Below are 25724 nucleotides of genomic sequence, written 5' to 3' on the forward strand. Positions count from 1 at the left end.
CAGCTTATGCTTTGTTATCGGTCAAATGGCAAGTTCGATTTGAAAAAGAACAGTTTGCACCTTCCCACACGATGTGGTGATAATCCAACAAGCAAGTTCGATCCAAAGAAACAGCTTGTATCAACCCTTTTGTCTATATCCCCAGCCAAACAGCCGGTTCAATCCAAAAGAACAGTTTGTGTCTGCCTATCTGTTTGTATCTTCAACCAAGTGTCAAGTTCGATCCAAAGAACAACTTGTATCTGCCTATATGTCTATGTTTCCGGTCAAGTGCCAAGTTCAATCCCAAGAACAGCTTGCACCCATCTCTTGTTTTGTATTCCTTGGTCAAGTGGCTAGTTCGACCCAAAGAACAACTTGTACCTATTTTTTCTACTCCCTGGCTTGTCTACCCTGTCAGTGTCTATCTGAATCCCCAGTGACATGATAGGTTCCATAGACTCCAGTTATTTGTCTTGCATTCATAATCAAAGTATTGCATAACATTCATATTTTTGAAACTCTGAAAGCGTATTTTTATGTCCAAAAGCAGTGCAAATGTTAATATTTAAGTATCTTTGTCCCGTCAACTCTAAGACTTCGTCTCTTGACCCTCCGGACAAAGAAACTTAAATAGGGGCAGCTGTTATACCCTAATTTTGGACCTAAAAATACTTATTTCTTCTTTTTCTTGCATTTCAAGTTATTTGATATGTCTCTGATCAATTGCATCTTCCTCTGCATCTTATTTCAATATTATTTGCAAAACTCACACAGAAGGGTTATTTAGTCATTTCCTATGTCAAATGTCTCTCAGTCTTTCAAAACTTTGTTTGAGTCCTTTTAAATAGTTTGAATAAGTCTCTGTTTCATTCTATGTCAAAATCCATTTCAAAAGTTACATTTGAAGTCATTTTGAGTCAGTTTTGCCCCTAGGGGCATTTTGGTCTTTTCATGTGTCAAAACCCTGTTTAAATCCTAAAAATTGTCTCTGAGTCTTTTAATTTTGATTGTATGAGTCTTTGCTTCAAATTCTTGTAAAAAATCCATTTTAAAATTTTTATCTGAATCATTTTTAGTCGTTTTAGCCCCAGGGGCATTTTGGTCATTTCACACGAAATTTCGGCAGAGAGGTACTTTAAAGTACCTCATTTAGGCCATTGGTTCGTTTTAGTCCGTTTTGTCAATTTTAATCGTTTCACTTTACGTTTATTTCCAAATTACGTTTTTTACCAATTTTATTATTAATTACTTTTAAAGTCTTTTTTTTGTCATTTTTTACATTTCAGTCCTTTATTTTTGGTTATTTGCAATTTGGTCCAAAATTTGTTAAAAGTCCAGTGCCACGTGTCTCTTTTTCATTTGTCCAGTTTGTTAAGTCCAGTGCCACATGTCATGACTACATTGGTCCAGGCAGTTACACATCAGCTATAAAAGCTGACCCAAGGGCCAACTCATCAGAGATACCATTCATTTTCTGCCAACTCAACAAACTCTTTTCACTTTCTCTCTCCCAAGAATTTTCGATCAAAATCCCAAGAAACTCAGAAAATCACATGAACACCATGAACATTCATCCACCTCCAAACCCTAACCGAATTGCTTGAACTCAGAATCAGCATCAATCCTTCAAATCCATGGCAGTTTCATCATAATTCGATCAAATCCAGCAACAAATTCACAAAAAAAACTAACTCGAATTCCAGAGATTCTCAGATTCCGTAAGGAATCTTCATCATCGAATCTCCCTCCTTCCTGCAATTCGAACCAGAAGGCGATCACAAGAAAGAGTTTGAGAGAAGAGAAGAAAACGGATTGAATTCGAAATCGAATTAGAGGAGAAGAAGATCGAAGAAATCAGGGCAAGAATCACAGCAAAACTTGAAACCCTAGGGTTTCGAATCAAAATCGAAGCATCAACGAAGCAGATCAAGAATCAAACAGTTCACAGAAGTCAAAAGAAGAAGAACATTCGAAGAAATTCATTATCTCTTCCGTCCAGGTACCAAACTTCTTCTTCCCCTTCTTTCTTCATTGTTCCTCTACAAATCATGTTAGATTATCTCATATCTATGCCGTTTCTTCAACAAATCAACGTAGACAGGGGATCTTTCTCCAAAACGCCGTTTAAAAGAATTTGAAAACAAGAACGTGGCGTTAAGTCTCTTTCTCCGATCTACGTTGATTCGTAAGTCCTTTGCCAAAATGAGCCTTAGAATCAAAGAGAGGAGGTCAAGAACGTCAAGAAAACATGATTAGGTTTCAGTTTAGGGTTCCGACGCGGCGGCGCCACCGCCGGCCACCGCGTCGGAGAAGAAAAGAAGGTCGGAGAAGAAGACCTCTATTTGCAGAGCTTCTCTCTCATCATTGCTTGTTTAGAGAGAGAAAGGAGTGTGAGAAATGGAGGCTGAACCGGTTCTTGGGGCTTTATACTAGCCTGAACCGGTTCGCCCCATGGATCAACCCGTTTCTTGACCCTACCCGGTCCTTTCCATTGATTTTAAGCCCAAGTACATGCCTGAGCCCTTGCCTGCACACGTTTTTGCTATGCACACCCCTGTATCTTGCATGTTCCACTGGTTTCTTGCTATTTGCACCCTTGCATGCTCAAAAAAGTTGTTAAAAATTTCAGTTAATTTTTCATGTGTTTTGGATAATTTCTTGATTTTCTTGTGATGCTGTTGTGTGTTGAATTTTGATGAAAAAATATATGTGTGACTTTTTCACCATTTTTGATTAAAACTAGCAATTTTCTTGTAATTTTTTTAGCCTAAAAAACCTTTAAAAAATTCCAAAAAATTCATATAGGTCTCTTGATATTTTTGTAGCATTTTGTGATAATTTTCACACATTAAAATTAGTCAAAAAATAAGGTGTTAATTTTCCTACTATTTTGTGGTATTTTGTGCTAAAAATGAATGGAAATTTGCTTGTTTTTAATCCAAGTTGCTTGATGAATGTTGATGACCTCTACCACTTGATTTGAGGGAGTTTTAGCTACTGTTTGTGTTGATATTAATGCATGAGTAGGAATCTTGATTAGTTACTTAGCTTACAAGTTAATTGTGTAGTTAAATAATGTAAATATGCTTAAAGTTTGTTCTAAAATGCCAAGTAAATCATGTTGCCTAAATTCCCATTCCAAGACTTGTTTCTAAACCTTTAAAAATGCATTGGAATGTGAGAATTATGGGTCACATGGTTCTTGCACTCTATGAACAAATTTTAGCCATGTTTGCACTCATTTTCTATCCTTTATGTTCTAGTGTTTCTCTTGCTTTATTTCCTTTGATATTGTCATGTGCTACTAAATCTTTTCATCTCATGTTTCATCATTTCATAAGCATCTCCATTTCATCCCATATTCATCTCTATTTCTTTCTTGCAATTGAATTTGTATCAAAATTAGAATGTAAACACTTAGGAGTTTTGTAATATTTTTCCTTTATGCACTTTTAATTTTCTTGGCAAGGAGGCCATAGAATGTATCTAGGGTATGATGTAAAGGACAATGGACTCTAATGATGTACACCGACACAAGCACCGACACATGCACACACATCACTATATAGTTAGAATATGCATGCTTAGATGTATGTTTAGGATTGTATGTTTAGATGAATGCCTAGGACTTATACTTAGAAAAAACCAATTTTCCAAACAAATATGAACAAACTTCACTCAAACCATTTTCCAAATAAACCTTGGGATCCAACATCCCATTGTATTTTCTGTTCCATTTTCTTAATCAAATTTCAATGAAAATAATCAAACTTTGACTTTCTTTTGCAAATAACTAATTCCACCTCACAATTTCACAATCTCATGCCCTCGAGGCCTCTTTCTATTCTTCAAACTCCAATTTTCAAACTTAAAATCAACCAACAAAAACAAAAACATTTTTGGAAGAGAACTACGGTGGATTTGATCCCTTAATCGGGTACGTAGGCAAGGAATAAAATTCCTTCAATTCAACTAAAATAAAAATCCAAAAACATTCCTCTCCCTCCAATTCTTCACTTAGCAATTTTTAGGTGTAAATAACATTTCAAAATAGCATTTAAAAATAAAGCGCGCACGTAGAAATTAAAGACGGTTCCTATAGGTTACTATAGTCGTTATGGGTGCCTAACACCTTCCCGTAGCGAAAACAACTCCCGGACCTCGATTCTCAAGGGTTTTGCTTACTTTTTTCCCTTCCCAAGAAAAAATAAGATATCACCGGTTTAAAAGGTTCAAACGTAATCAATGTTTGACACCCGAAAACCAAGATAAAACACAACGCAGCTTGTTGTCCATTTATCTTTTTATCTTCAATTCCTATGTAATTTTTCAAAGTTTTTTTGGGAGGTAAATGAAGTCTTGACAAGATATTATTTCACACATGAATGTTCTCCTAAACAATTCGTCTTTTGGTGGAGTTCGTTGACACTTGAGCTGAATTGTTTGGGTTCTATAAATATCAATGAAAAAAGAAAGAAAGAAGAGGTTTGATGACATATCTGACTCTTGTGAAAAAGAGGAAGAATTTTGGCATTTTTAGTTTCTTGTTTACGGTTTGAAAAGACTCCCTCTGTGGAGTATACTATTTCCCACGGCTTGACTTTTTGTTTTGGTTCTAGCTTTGCAACTCGATCTAGATTTTGGGTCTAGTGTGATTTCTGACCCATACGTTTGTTCCAGATCGATGGTGTTTGGTTTGTTCGTACTAATGTTGGTTTATGCTCTGCCATGATTGTGGTTTATGTCTTGTGGTTCTATTTCGATTTGTTGTAAGCAATATTGTGAAGTTGAGTATTTTCGTTCGTCAGGGCATCAATTTGGTGTTTTGTTATGGTGTTTCTTTGAATAATTTGGTGAGTTAAGAAAGTGCTGACAACGTGTTTCTGAAAAGTTTAATGATGATTTGAATTTTTTTGGCTGCTTCTCTCTTTATATGTTGCTATGATGATTTTTCTCTTTCATTGATTCTTTTTTTTTTTTTAGCTCTCTTTATTGGTATATTGGTTCATTTCTTTGATTGTTTCTTTTTTAATTGATCGTTTCTTTGTTGTTGATTTCTCTTTTTGATTGTCTTATTATCTTTGATTGTTCCTCCTCCTTTGATTGTTCTTCTCTTAATTGGTTCATATGTTTGATTATTTGATTCGGTTTATTTTGATTCCTCTCTTTGGTTGTTTCTATTCAAGAGTTCCACATTAGACAAAAGATGACATGAACATGTGTTTATAAGTGGGACAATCCTCACTTCATAAGTTGGTTTGTGGGGTTGTGTTAGGCTCAACCATGATTGATAAGATGGTATCAAAGCCTATCTAAGATCTATTGGACCACATGCTATCATGTTTCCGCTATCAGATCATCCATCATTTATGTCCAGGAACCAAGCCCAATAGTACCGGTGTGTTAAAGAGTCCCACATTGAATATGAGAGATGACTTGACAATGTGTTTATAAGTGAGGGCAATCCTCACCTCACAAGTTGGTTTTTTGAGGTTGGTTAGGTCCAACCACGATTGATAAGAGTTTCTTGTTCACTTTGATTTCTATTATTCATATTGGTTTTACCATTTATGTCCACGAACCAAGCCCAATAGTGGGATAAGAGATGGTCTGACCATGTGTTTAAAAGTGAGGGAAATCCTCACCTCACAAGCCGATTTCGTGGGGTTGTGTTAGACTCAACCAAGATTTCTAATATGGTATCAGAGCCTTCGTTAAGATCCATTGGGTCACCTGCTATTAGGTTTCGCTATCGGGTCACCGACCATTTATGTCCACGAACAAAACATAATAGTGCTGGTCAAGACGGGGTGTGTTAAAGAGTCACACTTCGGACAAAAGATTGCATGAACATGAGTTTATAAGTGGGGACAATCCTTACATCACAAACCGGTTTTTTGGTTGTATTAGACCACGATTGATAAGGGTTTCTTGTTCAGTTTGATTTCTCCTATTCCTATTAAATTGATGGTTTATTCATCATAAGTATGTAAAAAATCAATGTTAACATATATTTTCTCTTTGCAGGAAAATATTGTCCTGTGTCGCTTAATGGAGAAAATTGAGATGGAAACAGAAGGGTTAACTCATTCAAGTAGCCATGCCGCTGCCTCTATCTTTGGAAACATAGCAACAATGGATTCAATTCCATATGTAAGTGAATACATCCTCCAAATGTTTTGGTTAACTCCAAATTTGAGCAGAAAGAATTAGTTAGGATGAGTAAAATTGATTTTGACATATTTAATTGTATTTTGGAAAAAATGATTTTTATTTCATAATTGATCCCAACTTGAACCTAAGATTTGCAACCTATGAGTTTAAACATGATTTTTACACTAAAATTTATTGTTCAACTCACGTGACCGAAATGTCACATGTTTAAGTCATGTAAACGGTCATTTATGTAAAAATAAGATAAAGCTGGACATAATACACCAATTGATGGGACCCCTTCATATGTGAGAGTTTTTGTGCATCAAACTGCCATTTTTTTACATTCAATTCTCTTGTAAGTAAAATTAATTTCTTTTATCGTAGAAGCAAGCATACACTTTGTCGAACCGTTTTTGTTTAAAAGTGAGATGAATATAAAATTATTTATATTTGGATATATTCTCTACTAATTTTAAAATATAATTATGAGAGATAAAGTTTAAAAAGAGTTTATAAATAAGAATATATCTCATCTTATAAGATGATTTTATAATAACCACAAAGGGTTTAAGGTCTAATTTCAAGGATCATAAATGATATATTTCAAAAGTTGAAATACAAAGACAAAGACATATTACTTTTTAAAGGGAGACTAAAACAGAACTTCAAGAATATTTTAGGAGAATAACATATATTTATTGTAACCCTTTTGAATTTATGTTATGCATAGTACAACTTAGAATTGATTCTTGCTTCATGTTTTTAGGTATGTTCTTCCCCTGAATTGAATATGGAAGATTTCTTTCCAAAAACACCGAAGGAAGAGGAATTTAGCATAAATTCACTGCTACAAGGTGCATCTCTTGAGAACGAAAACAGCATTGGACATAATCTACCTGAAGCTCTTGAAGAGGACAGTGCTGTTGATTCTTCGTTCGTTGATTCAATTTTGGACGATGGTGTTTCAATTAGTGAAGAAACAAGTTAAACTCCACCTGCTTTTTTAATGATTCCACTTTATAATAGTCTTTAAATTAGTGAGTGGTGTGCCTGTAGTCGTGTAGATACTGTACCTATGCTATGGCAGAAAAATTCATGGAATTAGTGGTTGTTTAAGAGGTAGGTTATGTTGTATATATAATTATCTAACGACTTTGATATGAAAGACCTCGAAGTTAATGTAATTCTTGGTATTAAAATTACTAGGTTAAGAAAGAGATTTTCCTTGGATTAATCTCAGTATGTTGAGGAGGTCTCTAGGAAATATAATTACTTTGACTACAAACTTGTTTGTACACCATATGATCCAAGTGTAAAACTATTCAAGAACATTGGTGAATGTGTGAGACAATCAGAATATGTTGCACTAAACCCGACATTGACTATGTCGTGGGAATGTTGTGCAAGTTTGTCAGCAGACCTACTAATGAACATTGAAAAGTCATTGATAGGGTTTTAAGATACCTAAAAAGAATAATGAACCTTGGAATACATTATCTAAGATTTCCTGTTGTTTAGGAAGAATACACAGATGTAACTTTGAACACCGTCCAAAGCGACCAATAGATATATATTTAGTATCGTTGGAAGAGTTATATCTTGGAAATCTAAGAAACAAACTATATTAGTTCAGTCTGCTATGGAGTCTGAGATGATATCACTAGCAACAACTAGTGGAGAATCAAGTTTGTTAAGATGCTTGCTAGCAGAGATTCTCTTATGGGAAAAATTGTTGTCAGTTGTGTTGATCCGTAGTGATAGTATCGTGACTATTGCAAAAATTGAGAACTGTTACTATAACAATAAGAGATGACAAATACGTCATAAGAACAACACTGTTAGAGAGTTACTCTCCACACGGGATGTAAGAGTGGATCATGGACACACTGATGAAAATTTAGTCGATCCTTTGACGAAAAGATTATCTAGAGAGAAAGTCCATAACTCATCGATTCAGACGTGACTACTGCCTATGGAATCACCCATGTTGGTAACCTAACCTAAAGGACTGGAGATCCCAAGATATAGGTTCAATGGATAATAACAAGTTATGAAGTGATATGAAATGAACATGCTATAATAAATCATAAAAAGAATGATTCCTGAAGTTATAAGAGGTTAAGATAATATGAATTCTTAATGAGATTTATACTCTATGTAGAGTGGAGTACCTAGCTACATGAATACTTTTGATAGACTCGTCTTTGTGAATGTGGAAGTAAGGGCCGCTTCCTATGGATTTCTAGGCAAAATTTCTAGAGTAAAAAGTTTCTACACATTGAAAGAACAAAAAGTAACTTTTTATAAATAAAATTTATCAATCATTTTCAAATTTGAATCTTTAATAAGTGAAAGGTGGAGCAAATAATTGACTAATCTTCATAACGTTTGTGATTAAAAAAACCAATTTAATTATTTCTAATTTTGAAGGTGAAAATCCAATTATTTCTAATTTTAAATCATTAACAAGTGAATAATAATTATATTTCTAAAGGTGGTTATATATAACCCTTATAGTTTTTTAGTAAAAAATATATTATATTTTCTTAGATTCGAAGTTTCTACCTTTTAATAGTGACAAATCTTCTTCAAGAAATTTGAAAATAATACAAGAGGAATTCTTCTCTTCCGACCAAAATTTCTTCATACGTAAAAGTTATAAATCAAATCTATAACTACTTACTTAAAGAATACAAGTGCTTTAGTAGTATTCCTAAAACTTTTTTATTTATAGTTTAATATGTATTGAGATTTTGGAAATATTAAGAACTCGTATCGTAGAAAGTCTAATTAACTACGTAATCATAGTACTACCGACTTTGCTCCTTTAGCCTTTCTTAAAAGAAAAATAAATCAAAGTATGAGAATCGACTTCTAAAATCAGTGTAACCATCCCCTCAAAAAATCATTGTAACTACATAATAAGCTTTTGCTACTTTTCTTTTTGTTGTTTGATTTTAAATACACCTTTGGGTTTAATCCACCTCTCTTCACGACCAACATTAGGTCAAACTACTAAATCAAAGATTTAAGTCAACTACGTTTGAGCTCAAATGATTAATAAGTTCTTTTTAAGAAGAATCATTCAAGAGAACCCAAATTCGATTACTGATAGAAATAATTATCGGTCAAACTTTACCTACATTCTGTCCATACTTTGGATTACTATAACATCTTTCTCTTAAAATTAGATGGTTGACACCAAAATAATAAAGTCTTTTTTTTGTCATGTATTAAAAAGCCTAAAATAAAAACATTTAATTAAGTAGAACAAATAAATTAGAAAATCACAAGTATAAAAAGGTAAGCAATTCCTTCAAAAAAAAAAGGTAAGCAATTGATATGTTTAATTTAAATATTTTGCATCTCATAAACAACAAAAGTTAAATTTTAATTTATATAATAATAAAATACTTTTTTTCTTTAAGAAATTATAATAAAATACTGTTTTTAACCTTAAAAATACTTCTATTTTTGTTAATGAATTTCTTTAAAGTTTGTTTTAAACCTCAATAATGGTTGGGCCGTCCCTGCTTCTTACATATAGAAATACTTGTGATTAATTCATGAAAATTAAAAAAATTTGTCAATAATATTAAATAATTAACTATTTGTATAGTTTTCTAAACTTATATTACTCTTATTTTTAGGCATTCTAAATTTACTGTTAAAACAAAATAATTTGATCTCACTCTCGCTTTTATGAATTAATTTACCTGATTTAGTGAACTCATCCTCGTACACATTCTACTATAATTTCACCGCAATTTATTCATCTTCCCAATTTCAACACGGAAAAAGTTCGTTTGTGATTCGCATCTGATTTGAGTATTATTTTCTCTTATCCCATTTATAAACAACTATTTATTTTTTAGATTTATTAAATAAAAGATATATTTAGCCTATATTATAGTATACATACATTAATCATTCAATGTATATTACAAAGGAGTATTTGTTTATACTCATATCTTAAAAACATATATAGTCATTACTCATAAGTCATAACATTAATATAGTGATAGCTTACAAAAGTTTGATAGTGATAGAGTGCATGAATTTCGTGGAAAGTGAGGGTAATAACGTGGAAGATTCTTACGCGGTAAATGCATGCAATAATCAAATCTGCTTCATTAAGTATTCGCCCAAATATGCCTATACTTCTTCCAAGATTTTGACTCTTACGGTATGCATTATATAGTAAGAGTCAAACTATAGTCTCTATCCTATTGACTTTGAAACTTGACTCAAGTTTTGTACCTTTTCCCGTTATATAACAAAAGGATTTAATCAGCCTTTAGTACTAAAGATGCAATTTTGCAACGCGTCATGTTAATTCGAAAAGAATGTTAATAAATTGCTTAAAAACTTAGTGTTAAATGTTAGAGACACAAAATAAGAGGACAAAAAAGATGAACACATTAGCCAACGTAGTAGTTTGGTCAAATTGGTAAAAATTTATATCACACAAAAATTTGAGGTCGAATCCTTTTACTAATGTGAAAATTTTGTTAGTGAGTTATGATACCGATCGGAATCATAGAGTTTTTCTGAGATATGGAGAGTTGCCGAGACCCTACGCACTTAAAAAATTCTATAAAAATTGAAAAAATAAAGCTATTAGATTCAAAGGTCTTGCATGATTAAAGAGTATATTTTGTTTAAAAATGATTAATTAAATGGTTAAAATAGTGATATTTGGTATAAGTTTCACCACTTTATATGAAACTTAGTCCCAAAATAGCGAGACATACATACATTTTAAATTTAATTGTAGTTTTAGTCTCTTTTTTTGTCGGCTCACGGAAATGATTCCACTTTTAAAAATCCGCAATAAACTTCAATTAAAAAAATAATGACATATGATATGATGACGTCGAATGTTCAACATCCATGAAATTGGAAGAACCTCCTAAAAACTTTAACAAAAAGTTAATGTATATATAGAGACCAAAAATAAATTTAACCTTATTTAAATTATTTATTTTGTAAATTAGTTAATTACATGTAAATAATTAATTCAAATGACTGATTCTACATTATCAAGTCATTTAATAATTTTATTGTTGTTCTATAAAAATTAAGTATTGATCCCACATAAAAAATATTGAAAATTTTAATTGTGATAGGTAAATCTATACTATATATAAAGAAAACTACCCCTTGAAAATTTTATTGTTGCAAAGAGAAGACTTTTAGCTATTCAAGATTCAAAGAGGTGTGTTTTTTGTGGTTTGGTTGATGAAACTAGTGTCCATTTGTTCCTCCATTGTAGTGTTATTTCACAAGTTTGGAGGAGGGTCATGAATTGGATGCAAATCAATTTGATAACCCCTCCTAATTTGTCTACTCACTTCATTGGTTGGTCAAGCGCTTTGAACCCCAAGAAATTAAAGAAAGGGGTGTTAGTGATTTGGAATGCGGTCATTTGGATTATTTGGAAGATGAGGAATGGTCGAATTTTTAATAATGTAATTCCGGGGATTGATGAAATGGTGGAACAAGTCAAGGTCACATCCTGGCATTGGTGTATGACTAGGGTGAAAATACCGACTTGTTTATTTTATGAGTGGTGTTGGAACCCAAGAGAATGTCTATCTAGATAAGGTAGGTGGTGCCTACAGGTGTTGGGCGGTTTGGTTGAATTTTTGTGGGGATAGGGTGCTGCTGCATTTTTTTTCCCTGGCTGTTGCCGTGTTGCTATATTTGGGCTGGCTGGTTTGTGTTGGTGTTATGTAAGAGCAGCTTTGGTTGAGTTTTTGGATGGTAGGGGTGCTGACGCTTGAGTATGCAAGTAGTGTTGTTTCTTGTATATCCCTGCGTCATTACCTTTTTGGGTTGGTCCTTTGTTTTATGGGTGGTTTTTTAAGGGGTTTTTGTTCGAGCCACCGTTTTATGGCAACCGATTTCCCCTTGTATGTATTTTTTTTCCACCCAAGCTTATTAGTGCTTCTCGCGCGGGCTTGTTGGTTAATAAATTATTGCCGATTCAAAAAAAAAAGCACTTTTGGACTGAATTTTTCCTTTCAAAAAATACACTCAATTTTCAATACAAATAACACATGTAACAAATAAATAAGAATAAATTTTAATATTCAAAAAATGTAACAAACACGATATGAATATATATATATATATATATATATATATGTATATATATATGTTTTTTTTCCTTTATCATTAAAAACGTGTAACAAACTAGATGAGTATATTGTTCTTACTTTTTCATTATCTCAATTATACCCTTAAACAACTTTTCTATAATAAAGATCGTTGTTTTTTTTATGATAATAATGATCGTCGTTGGTGTCATTGAAAAAAAAGAATTTAGATTATATATTTTTTGTTATATTGTTGATGTCATTGAAATAAATAATCACGATAAGTTTGATTTGTTATAACTTGAAAACAACAAACATTTATATTTTTAGTTTTAATTCAAATCAAATTTCATAAAAAAAAACGTTAATAATTTTCAAATGTTAGCGCAATAAAAAGAGCGGAAAGACGAACACGTGAGCGTCTGTCTTTTCGCTAGTATATATAATGGTATGAGAGATAAATTGTTTAATGATTGTTTGGTCACGCATATATATATATATATATATTGATAGTATTTAAAATGAAAAAAATCATATAATAATTTTAAAATATGAATATACATAGAGAATTATAATTCAAAAATATTTAGACGTCTTTAAGTTTTTATATATAAAATAGCATAACATTCTTAGTCGAAATTTTTGCTATGTAATAGACAGGGATATTGTCCAAAGATAATATAAATAGGGATTGAACTAATAATATTTGAAAAGTAATATTTGAAAAGTAAGACAGGCAGTAGTAGTAGTAGTAGTAATAGACAGTTTCCATATTTTGTTTTTGTTTTATCTTTCTTTAACTTCTGAGCTAAGCCAAAAATAGAACTGTGATCACCTTCAATACTACTCTCACTACTTTTCACCATTACAAATTGCACAACCACTTTCTCTTCGTCCTCTCTCTCTCTCTCTCTCTCTCTCTCTCTCTCTCTCTCTCTCAGAATTCTTTCACAGATATCGCAAACCCCTCTCTCAAATCCCTGATATTTGGCTCGTAAATCCCTCTCTTAGTAAACCCCTCTCTCAAAACTATACAAAAACAACATCAATGACAACCCCATTTCCTCTCATTCATGATGTTCTTCCTGTTGGATTCAGATTCCGTCCAACAGATCAAGAGTTAGTAAACTACTATCTCAGAAACAAGTTACTTGGCAATGACGAGTTTGTTAACAATGTCATAGCTGAAGTTGATGTATTCAAGTACAAACCTTGGGATTTACCAGGTAAATATCAAACAAACCCCACCATTATTTTCTTATAATAATGTGATCTTTTTGATATATTATTCCTTCTTTTTCAGCTCATTCAGTGATAAGATCCGATGACTCGGAATGGTTTTTCTTGTGTCCTATTGAATACAAGTATGCAAAGAGCAATAAGCTTAAGAGAGCAACAAAGTTTGGATTTTGGAAAGCTACTGGAAAAGATCATTCGATTAGGAATAGAGGTACTGACGAAGTTATTGGGACGAAGAAGACTCTTGTTTACTACCTTGCTCCTCATCCTGGTGTTAAAGCAAACTGGGTTATTCGTGAGTACCATGATGTTGTCAGTGTCAGATTTGATGATAATACACAGGTTTGTTAAGTTACAACATTGTTTTAACTTTTAATGTTGTCACATTAGTTTATTTTTCCTTTTTAAGGATTTGATATTTTCTATCCAATTGGTTGTTCTGAAATATGAGGATATTGGATTTATTGTTTTGAAATTTTGATTTTTGGACCCTTTTTCTTTTGGTATCATATTATAATTGGTTACTTAATTTTCACAAAAATTTGTCACTTTCTGCTATACTAAGAAACTATTTTTGAGATGAAGTTTTTGATGAAAAGGTATTTTGCTTTATATCCAATCAAAATCACTCTTTATCAGGTTGTTTTGTTTTGTATGAATTTGAAGCATTGACTTGATTTGTCTTTTTCTTTTTTTGACATAGGATTGATTTGTTTTGGTACTTATTTGTACTGAGTATAAAGTGAATATTGATTATCAACTCTGAGGTGATAACTCAGAAATTGAATTCCCTGCATTGATTGGGTTCATGCATTTGAGACATCGATCGGACGATTCACAAAAAAGAAGAGTTTCATTTTTATTTTATAATTCAAAGTACATAACATGAATCTAAAACGTCCGATCATGTTCGTCCCAAATGTGTGAGTACATGAAAAGCCGACTGCAGTGGAGCGAGCTCAGTGGTAAGGGATGTAATACATGCCTTTCTGAGATAGTTTTAAAATAATAATACTACTCTGATTAATAATAAGGTATCCTTTTCCAATTGTCTCTTTTAAATGTTTGATTATGCTCCAAAATTTTGTAGAGGACTTTTGTTTTGTGTCGCTTGATGAAAAAAGCCGAGATAAAAGGCGAAGAGGAAAATGATACAATGATGTGTGATGAAGGGGAGCCTAGCAGACAAATGACAGCCTCATTTCCTCCCATTCTTCTTGTTCCTCCTGTTGGATTCAGATTTTGTCCAACAGATGAAGAGCTAATCAGTCACTACCTTAGAAACAAGTTGCTTGGTAATGACGCAATTGTAAACAATGTTATAGCTGAAGTTGATATTCGCAAGTTCGAACCATGGGAATTACCAGGTAAATATATAAAACAAATAAACAAATCCCATCATTATTTTGACACAAAAATGTGATTTTTATTACTGTTTTTGTTATTTTTCAGCTCGTTCAGTGATAAAGTCTGATGATCCGGAATGGTTTTTTGTGTGTCCTCTTAAATACAAGTATGCAAAGAGTAAAAGGATTAATAGGACAACAAAAAATGGTTTTTGGAAAGCTACTGGAATGGACCGTAACATTAGGATTAGGGGTACCGATAAAGTAATTGGGATTAAGAAGACTCTTGTTTACCATGAAAATCCTGTTCCTGCTGTTAAGACCAATTGGATCATTCATGAGTATCATAATGCCACCCTTGAGGATCACCAGGTTTGTTATGTTACATTTAAGGTTTTAACTTTTAATGCTTTTAATATGTAACATTTTAAAAAAAATATTCTTTAATCACTAGAAATGAAATGAGTATAGTATTGTATGTGTTTTTTTCTTTCAGGATTTGATATATTTCTTATCTGATAGGCTGTTCTGAAATTTGAAGATGATTGGATTCATTCTTTGAAAATTTGATTTTGAACCCCTTTTTCTTTTAGTGTCATATTGTGAGGATATCAAAACCAGAGAGAAATGAACAAAGAAATCTCAGATATTGGAATGAATGATCTAAACTGAAAGTTAGTTTCATGATTCATATATATACAAGTGAACAGAGCTAGGTGACTTGGATCACAAGTAACCAGTTATAACTGACTTTGAACTAGCTTATTTTGGTGTAACTAACTCTATTCTATCATCTATGATCTATATATGACTGATAATCACCTGTTGTTTACTAGTAATATCCTCTTATACATATTCTACTGGTTTCTCAAATTGGTTTTGTTTTATGGAAAGATCCATCACTGTCTTTTTCTGCTATGCTATGTATGTAACTCTCTTTGAGATGAAGATTTTGTTGAAATACTATTTTTCTTGATCATCATACCAAGCCACTCTTTTTTAGTTTTTGCTGTGAAGTTCATGAAACAATTTCAGATTTTGAAGCATTGGCTTGATTTGGACCTCTTGGTATTTATGTGTATGCATTGTATAAAGTAAAAGTTAATCGATCCATGAGATGCATGATAACAATTTCACTTTGTAACCTCGGAGTTTGAGTTTAATTCCAATATGAGACATTATAAAATGTTGATTATCCTCCAAATTTTGTAGAGGACTTTTGTTTTGTGCCGCTTGATTAAGAAAGCTGAGAAAAAAATTGAAGAGGAAGCTGGTATGATTATATGTGACGAAGGCGAGTCTAGTAGACACATGAGTTCTGACTACGAAAATCAAGAAACAGCTGAAGGAATTTCAGATGTAAGCAGTTCATCCTTGACAGGAATTTTCAAATTAAAACGAAGTCTTGGTTTTACACCTTTCCACATGGAACATGCTGAGAACATATACTTGTTTTATATTTCTTTCAGGTAAGTGGCACTTTGCCAGAAATAAATATGGGGTCAATGTTTGAGGAACCTTTCCAAGCAGACAAATACTTTCCCTTCTCTACTCAACAATCTTCAATCTATGGAAATGAGCCGGAACTATTATTCTCGAACTCACAATTTTACGATGCCTATTTAAAAAACGACAACAATGTTATCCAGAGCACGTTTGCAACTGTCGAAGAGGAAAACAAGTTTGTCAATTCGATGTTTGTTAATGCGGATTTTGTAACTAGTGAAAACAGAAGACAATCATAATACAAGAATATAATGTGAAAAACTCCGAAGCCTATCCCACTCTCTGAAGTAAATATTTATAGTACAGCTCTCAACATGTTAAGACAAGAGTATGAGATAAAGATAAGAGTTAGATATAAACTTAAGTGTTTCCGACTTGTGCATATTGTAAATAAGAATTTGATTCAGTATATACAACATCGACCTCCCTCTTCCTTTAACATACTGATCGGTGATGTGAGACTTGTTCTAGGATGTTTCATTCCAATCAATTCCAACAAGTCTGTTTCCATTTGTTTGTGAACCATCCATTATGGTAACATGAGTGTTGCCACATTTTTGCAATGCAGGGTGATTTTCTTTTATAGATTAGGAATAAAGTACTTGAATGAAATGTCTAGGTTGAATTAGTTTTGTTTGTGAACTTATGCATGACTCATAACTGACAGTTTGATGGTGAAATGTGAATCTTTGATTTAAAGGGACAGAGAAAACCTCCTCAAGAATAATAGAAAGGGGAATTTGATTTAAAATTTTGAGCCTAATTTATTAGATTGTGAATTCAGTTTAGTTAGAAAATAAATCCTAGAGTTTAGGGTAACTTACTTTGGTTAGCTTGTTAACCAAGTTAGAAAGTTTGTTTTAGTTTGTTACAAAACCTCTTTGTATATAAGCTTCTTATTGCTTGTAAATATGTTAAGACTCATTCATAATAATAGATTCAGTTTTTCTTCAATCACAAGTAACCTCTCTCTCTCAAATCTCATAAATCCTAGAAACCCTACGCTTGCACAGTTTTCTGTTTTAATTGTTTCTGCACAAGTTTCTTCGTAGCAATCCACCTTGTTCTATTGGTAAATCCACCTTGTTCTATCATAATTGAGTCACTTGAACCATCTTTAGTAACTGGGTCTGAGTTGGACTCTTTTCTTTGGGCTTTGCTCATAACAATGCAGCCCTAATCAAAATCAACCTTGTCCTTAAGATTGAAGGTGTTGCATAAGTCTACCAATTCTCCCAAGAAGTATAATCTAAGGGAAGTCCGCTGACAATCGAACCAAAGCGAATTAGACAGCTGGCAATCAAGCAAACGAGTGCGAAACTGAAGTATGGCCAAAGAGACAATAAGAGGACAATGATTAACCGAGTACGGGGAAGTTGATCAACGACTGTCGGAGGAGGCCCTTCGTGACCAGGGAGCAATGGAAAACATCATGAATTTTGGACTGAGGAGGCAAGGCCAGTTTGTAAGCAACCTGTCTAATCTGTTCCAGAATCAAATAAGGACCGTAGAAACGTTTAACGATCCGTAGGTGCTGCCACTAGGCTTTGTGTTTGTTTTAGGAATTTCACCATTATAAGATAGGTAAATTAAGTTTTCAGAATTCACATGGATTTGCACTTATGCAAGCTGACTGCATCTTTTTTATCATAATGTAATATATATTGTAGACTCATTATTTCTTGTTTTTTCCATAGTCAATTAGTCTGCAGTTAGTTGTTGTCGTAAGATTGTTATTAAATTTGTCTCCAAAGATTCATGTCATCAAATTAATTTATTAGCTTATAAAAGATATACAACAGAAGCCAAATTTTGGAGTGACATGTAAAATCTTTGAAGGATTGATTTGGCAACTCAAAGATAATCTTTGAAGACCAATCAGGATCTTAAAGTTTATCACCATGTGAACATTGAATGGTAAGTAAGTTTATTTTATTTGATGAATTTAGAATAACTCTGTCAAGATATACTTTTAATTAAGTTCCATCAATGTAAGGCATTGATATGAAAGTGTTTCTTTTGTCATATCATATCTATAGTCATGATGAAATTTTATTTTTTGAAAAATGTGTGTTGATATTGAACAGTTTCTTGATAGTATGTATGATAGATTGATGGTCATTTCAGCTCTTTGAAAAACCTATACATACATTAATTTTGAAGAGTTTATTTGATAAAAAATGCCACATGCTAGCTACATTGAGACTAGACTGTTTTGTGACAGTTACATTTTCCCTTGATGTAAGTTTAAGAGGATAAGTTTCTACTATTCAATGTTCACATGGTGACAAATTTTTAGATCATGATTGGTCTTCAAAGATTATTTTTGACTTGTCAAATTAATCCTGCAAAGATTTTAAATGTCACTTCAAAATTTGACTACTACTGCACAGTATCCAGCCATGATATTTAGAATATTTCAGTGTTTAGATATTAATTGGTTTCTCATTGAAGCATATGATTGACTTTATGTAGAAATTTCCAATCGCTACATAGACACAGTACAATGGTTAGAACTTTGTATGAAATGCTTTAAGTTCTGATATAATAAAATATTGATTATGTGTTTGTAATGATTAATATGTTGATTAAGTCCGTGTGAAAATATTTTATATAGATTTAGTGAGATATGACAGAAAAATTGAGCTTGCATGTGGTTTGGTATGTAGTAAAGTAGACCTAGATGTCTTGGTAAGTGATTTAGATTGATAAGGGAATTAAAGTAGGAATATAGGTATTAGATAACGTGGCATACCAAATAATGCATTGGCATGTCTATCACTTTTGTTGTACAATCCATGGAATTGTTCAACCAAAATAAAAATCAATTAAGTAGGAATAAGATTCTCCATGCAGATGATTTTGTTGCAATCCAGATATCCAAACAACAGGATATGTGTTGAACCTAAAAAAACAATTGAAATGAACTTTTAAGAATATAAAATTTAAAATTAAGAAGAACTTACCTGGTTTAATTAATGTGCATCCTCTTATGCAAGAAATAGATAAATTGTAAGTTAAGAAGCACTTACTTGGTTTAATTAATGTGCATTAAGGATGAAATTGTGCTTATGAAGATGTTAACCATATATAAATTGTAATAAACGAAATAGTAACGGTTCCCGTGAGGTAAACTCAGTTAGTAAAGACAATGCATAATATATGCAAGGTCCGGGGTTCGAAACTTGGACACCACGAAAAAAACGAAATAGTAACAGCAAATGGTGTATAATATTGACAACAAAATAATAAGTTATTTGGGTTGGTCTGATGGTATTGACATAACAAAATAATAAGTTATTTGGGTTGGTCTGATGGTATTGACATGAGATTTGAGAGTGCGCTCCTTCTTAAGGTCAGGTTCGATTCTCCTCAGTATCAATTTAAGTGGACTACTTTAGCGTCTTAAAGAAAGCAAAATTTTTTCTAAAAAAATAAGCAAAATTGACCCACTAAATTTATATTCCCTCCGTTTTTAATTATAAATTTGATTTTTTAAGTTCATTCAATTAATGACGTATGTGATCCATATTGACATATGTGATCCATGATATTGACCACATACATCACTAATTGAATGAACCTAAAAAGTCAAATTTACTTATATTTAGGAATGAAGTACTTATTTTATGGTTCCAGCACAAAAATTGTAGAGCTACTTCAATGCCTTAACTATGATCAATATTATTACACATATATCCATCCTCAAATGACCAGAAGTAAAATAGCATTGAAAGATGATGTATTTGAATTTGATGTGACATTAGCATGGTATATCTTTGTATAATGAACATTAGACATAATGATTCATCTCGAAGGCATAATACAACTATCGTAGTCGGATTTTTTTTGAAAGAATTGTCTTAGTCAAATTATTAAATGGAGAATTTGTTTGTTCTCATTGATGGTTATATACATACATACATCTATGCTATATATAAAAAAAAATATCAATTTCAACAATTTTGGGCTGGACTTTTCTTTTCAAAAATACTCTTAATTTTCAATACAAATAACACACATGCATGTAACAAACAGATAAGAATAAATTTATTAAAACAAATGTACAAGCATAATATATATATATATATATATATATATATATATATATATATATATATGTTTTTTCCCCTTATCATTTAAAAAATGTAAAAAAACTAGATGAATATATTTATACTTACTTTTTCATTATCCCAATTATACCCTTAAACAAATTTTTCCATAATAAAGATCGTTGTTGATGTTATTAAAAAAAAAGAATTTAGATTATATTTTTTTGTTATATTGTTAGTGTCATTGAAATAAATAAATATGATTATTTTGGTTTGTAATAACTTAAAAGCAACAAACATTTAAGGCAGTGTAATGTTATAAATGTTATGGAATGTTTTGCTTTATCATATGAAACCAAATCACATTGGAAAAAAAAAAAACATACCATCAATGTAAGGCAGTGTAATGTTTATCTTTTGGATCTCATCATGATTGAAACAGAAAAATATTTATTTAAAAAGCACTTGTGCATTAATGGGAAAGTGCTTCTTTGGTCACATCATAATGTATTTTATTTTTTGACAAATGTGTGCTATATTGAACAGTTTCTTTGATAAAGTGTATGATAATCATTTTATGACATTTCTTTGATAACAAAAGTCAATTGATACATTAGGGATTGGACTGGTTAGTGACAATTGATAGATGTTGGCTACAAAAGGTTTAGTAGGGAAGACAATTACAATTTTACCTTTGACGTAAGTTTTGGAGGAGATTTTTTATGAGTTAAATAAGTATAGAGTTTTGTTAACAGACAAATTCTAATATGGACCATTGGTCCAATATGTTCCACCATGGATCAGTTTTTGCAAGGAATATATGTTGTTAGATTGATCTTTGACCACAACAATCTTATACACTCTCCACACAAGATTACACCTTTAAAAAATTGAAATCTGTGATGCGAGAATGTTTCACAAATTTTACTCGTCAACATTTTACAAATTACGGCGTTTGTGATACGACGATGTTTCACAAATTTTACTCGTCAACATTTTACAAATTACGACGTCAAATTAAAAAAATTAAAAAATTGAAATCTGTGATACGATGATGTTTTACAAATTTTACTTGTAAACATTTTACAAATTACGGTGTTTGTGATACGACGATGTTTCACAAATTTTACTCGTTAATATTTTACAAATTACAGCGTCGAATAAAGTTTAAGTTTCTTAACTAATTACTACGATTTGATTCTACAGTATGATAATTATCCATTTATTTGACTAAGTACTCACTCAAATCATTATTAATCATAAAATATCTTTATTATAATATTAATTCCAAATTAATGTAATGGGATTTGTTACATAAAAACCAAACTATGTTACTAGATTTAAAAAAAATAATTTTCAATGTAGGTTATGATAGTTTTCTGCAAAGAGTGTAGGTTTTTGTAAAAAAAAGTACAAATAAACAGTAGTTTGGTTCTCTAATGATGGGATGTTACAAGCTGTTAACCTGTTACCCATCAATTAAGTTTTTTCTGTCACATATCACATGTTGCATGTACTGTGATTGGCAAATGGGAGAAAAGTTGGCTTTGTTATCCCATAGTATTGTGGAAATAAATCAAAAACATTTATTAATTAAATAAATTACCATTTCGGTTAATAAAACGTAAAATAATATTAACTTCCTAAATTGACCATATATTGCTCAGAAACTTCAAACTCTACCCATAAATTCATAACTCTATCAAGAATCTTCAATATTTGCCTAGAATATTCATAACTCTGCCCGGCAAAATTCAAACTCTATCCAGAAATTCATAACTCTGTCAAAAAACTTCTATAATTGCCCAGAAATTAATAAATCTGGTCTTAATTTCATAGCCCAAACTTAAATAACAACAGGTTTCATTAACATTAACAATTTCAACATTAAAGACAGATTGGATTAACACCATAACTAAAAACAAACATGAACAACCTAACATAAAAATCTAAACAATGAACAAACAATGACTAAATATTGAATTTTTTTGCTGAGATACAGAATAAGTAAATGATTAAAGCAACAAGTAAGTACATAACAATTGAAATTCAATTCCTTTTCTTATGAAATTCTTCATTCAACTTCAACATCTCAATATTGAATCTTTTGCAACTCACACATTTCTTCAACTTTTTCCATAGCTTCCTTTTGAATTTCAACAACCCTAACCTCAAATGTGCTCTTCAAATCAGAGATCTGAGTCTCACAATCGAGGATCAGAAGTGTTAGAGTTTCACAGATCTACATCTTTTACCATAGCTTCCTCCTATTCACGTTACCCAGATTTGCATCTTTCTTCGTTTGGTCGAGGATTAGAAGCGTTGCTGCTTGAGGATGCTATTGTGTTGGATTTTCAAAAATTTGAAGGAAGGAAGGAAGGAAAAGGATTGAAACCTGAATCTGAGATGGAAATAAGCTTAATGGGAGAAAAAGGAACTCAAGTGTTCATAGATTAATTCACAAAGGATGTATTAATATTAATCGGGATTAATCCACAAATTTTTTTTTTAAATAAAACTTTTATAAACAATAAAATATTTTTTTACCCTAACCCTACATGAGTAGACAGTAAATGTAACACCCCGTTTTCCCAACGTAAAAATTTCATAATTAAAAATCAGAGTAATTCAACTTTAACGGAATGCTACACTTCTTAAAAATTCATAAACTGAATAAATAGCAATTTATTCTTCAAAATCATTTAACATAAGTAATTCAAAACTTCGCAGCGGAATTAGTTCATTCAACATAAAAAGTCTTTGGCACGCAAGCCTCATCATAAAAATCTCAAGTTTTGTTCAACATTTATTCATAAAAATCCATAAGTAATACGTAAGGAATAGAAATAGAAGACATAATCTCATCCCGTTACGTATCAGAGCACCTAAGACACACTTGTGAGGAGTCCACTCACAACCGCAACTAATTCTGGTTACCTGCAAGTTACCCATACGAAGAGCAACATTTCCAAGCAGAGGGGTGAGATTTCTCTACTAAATATATAATAATACACCAAATAACAAATATATATCTATAACAATTAACAAATATATTTTGCTAGTAAATATCAACATATAACATAACAAAATACCGCTCAACAAAATATATTAACTAAATTATAAAAAGACATCTAATCTCAACAAATCATATATCCCTCATATACATCATATAAATATATAAATATATTCTAAAAACTAATTAAAATAATTAAATAAAAAGGTGGGCGTTACAACTCTCCCCAACTTAAAAGAATTTCGTCCTCGAAATTCAAGCACAATAGAAAATAAATTTAGCCATTACTTCTTCAAACAAAACACAAAAACCACATCAAGTTAGTCAGTTAAACATGATCACATAAAAAACATAACTACTAACTAGAAAACATGACGACACGACACAACGACTCATCTACTTGGCCGGACGGACCGACCTGCTCTGATACCAATTGTAACACCCTGTTTTCCCAACGTAAAAATTTCATAATTAAAAATCAGAGTAATTCAACTTTAACGGAATGTTACACTTCTTAAAAATTCATAAACTGAATAAATAGCAATTTATTCTTCAAAATCATTTAACATAAGTAATTCAAAACTTCGCAGCGGAATTAGTTCATTCAACATAAAAAGTCTTTGGCACGCAGGCCTCATCATAAAAATCTCAAGTTTTGTTCAACATTTATTCATAAAAATCCATAAGTAATACGTAAGGAATAGAAATAGAAGACATAATCACATCCCGTTACGTATTAGAGCACCTAAGACACACTTGTGAGGAGTCCACTCACGACCGCAACTAATCCTGGTTACCTGCAAGTTACCCATACGAAGAGCAACATTTCCAAGCAGAGGGGTGAGATTTCTCTACTAAATATATAATAATACACCAAATAACAAATATATATCTATAACAAATAACAAATATATTATGCTAGTAAATATCAACATATAACATAACAAAATACCGCTCAACAAAATATATTAACTAAATTATAAAAAGACATCTAATCTCAACAAATCATATATCCCTCATATACATCATATAAATATATAAATATATTCTAAAAACTAATTAAAATAATTAAATAAAAAGGTGGGCGTTACAACTCTCCCCAACTTAAAAGAATTTCGTCCTCGAAATTCAAGCACAATAGAAAATAAATTTAGGCATTACTTCTTCAAACAAAACACAAAAACCACATCAAGTTAGTCAGTTAAACATGATCACATAAAAAACATAACTACTAACTAGAAAACATGACGACACGACACAACGACTCATCTACTTGGCCGGACGGACCGACCTGCTCTAATACCAATTGTAACACCCCGTTTTCCCAACGTAAAAATTTCATAATTAAAAATCAGAGTAATTCAACTTTAACGGAATGCTACACTTCTTAAAAATTCATAAACTGAATAAATAGCAATTTATTCTTCAAAATCATTTAACATAAGTAATTCAAAACTTCGCAGCGGAATTAGTTCATTCAACATAAAAAGTCTTTGGCACGCAGGCCTCATCATAAAAATCTCAAGTCTTGTTCAACATTTATTCATAAAAATCCATAAGTAATACGTAAGGAATAGAAATAGAAGACATAATCACATCCCGTTACGTATTAGAACACCTAAGACACACTTGTGAGGAGTCCACTCACGACCGCAACTAATCCTGGTTACCTGCAAGTTACCCATACGAAGAGCAACATTTCCAAGCAGAGGGGTGAGATTTCTCTACTAAATATATAATAATACACCAAATAACAAATATATATCTATAACAATTAACAAATATATTATGCTAGTAAATACCAACATATAACATAACAAAATATCGCTAAACAAAATATATTAACTAAATTATAAAAAAACATCTAATCTCAACAAATCATATATCCCTCACATACATCATATAAATATATAAATATAATCTAAAAACTAATTAAAATAATTAAATAAAAAGGAGGGCGTTACAGTAAAGGTTAAAGGAAAAATTAGTAAAATTTTCTTCATTAATAAAAAAGCATCTTAGGCATAATCCATCGGTAATAAACGATCAATGTCTTTTGAAATGCTGTTCAAACTTTCAGGTATGACCAAAACGAAAAGAATCTTAAACCTAAAACAACAAGTAAGAAGGTTCGATGATTATTCTAACTCTAAACTCTCATATTTACGTAAAGAATCTTAGACCTAAAACAACAATTAAGAAGGATCAATGATTAATCAAACTCTAAACTCTCATCTAAACGGAAAGAATCTTAGACCTAAAACAACAAGTAACAAGGTTCAATAATTAATCAAATTCTAAACTCTCATCTAAACGTAAAGAATCTTAT

General features: G+C 31.6%; 2 protein-coding genes across 2 annotated transcripts in view; both read left to right on the forward strand.

Annotated features, from left to right (window-relative positions):
* Positions 1-7126, forward strand: part of LOC146897389 (protein NTM1-like 9) — a 42881-nt gene extending 35755 nt beyond the window's left edge. The window contains exons 4-5 of the mRNA XM_085735361.1: positions 6010-6135; positions 6905-7126. Coding sequence (XP_085591487.1) covers positions 6010-6135; positions 6905-7126 — 348 coding nt within the window. The remainder of the gene's footprint in view (positions 1-6009; positions 6136-6904) is intronic.
* Positions 7127-13133: 6007 nt separating this feature from the next.
* Positions 13134-16845, forward strand: LOC146897390 (NAC domain-containing protein 68-like). Its single transcript, XM_085733201.1, has 6 exons — positions 13134-13465; positions 13543-13820; positions 14569-14845; positions 14931-15196; positions 16037-16183; positions 16294-16845. The coding sequence occupies exons 1-6, from the start codon at positions 13288-13290 to the stop codon at positions 16567-16569; spliced, it is 1422 nt and encodes a 473-aa protein (XP_085589327.1). The 5' UTR covers positions 13134-13287; the 3' UTR covers positions 16570-16845.
* Positions 16846-25724: the final 8879 nt, after the last annotated feature.

The sequence above is a fragment of the Medicago sativa genome, chromosome 8 (assembly GCF_051527215.1).
Source record: "Medicago sativa cultivar Bolivia chromosome 8, Bolivia_mono, whole genome shotgun sequence".
Classification (NCBI taxonomy): domain Eukaryota; kingdom Viridiplantae; phylum Streptophyta; class Magnoliopsida; order Fabales; family Fabaceae; genus Medicago; species Medicago sativa.

Coding starts and splice junctions, on each gene's coding strand:
- LOC146897390 (XM_085733201.1), top strand. CDS start 13,288: ATGACAACCCCATTTCCTCTCATTCATGATGTTCTTCCTGTTGGATTC. Junction 14,846..14,930: donor CGAACCATGGGAATTACCAG/GTAAATATATAA, acceptor GTTATTTTTCAG/CTCGTTCAGTGATAAAGTCT. Junction 16,184..16,293: donor CAGCTGAAGGAATTTCAGAT/GTAAGCAGTTCA, acceptor TATTTCTTTCAG/GTAAGTGGCACTTTGCCAGA.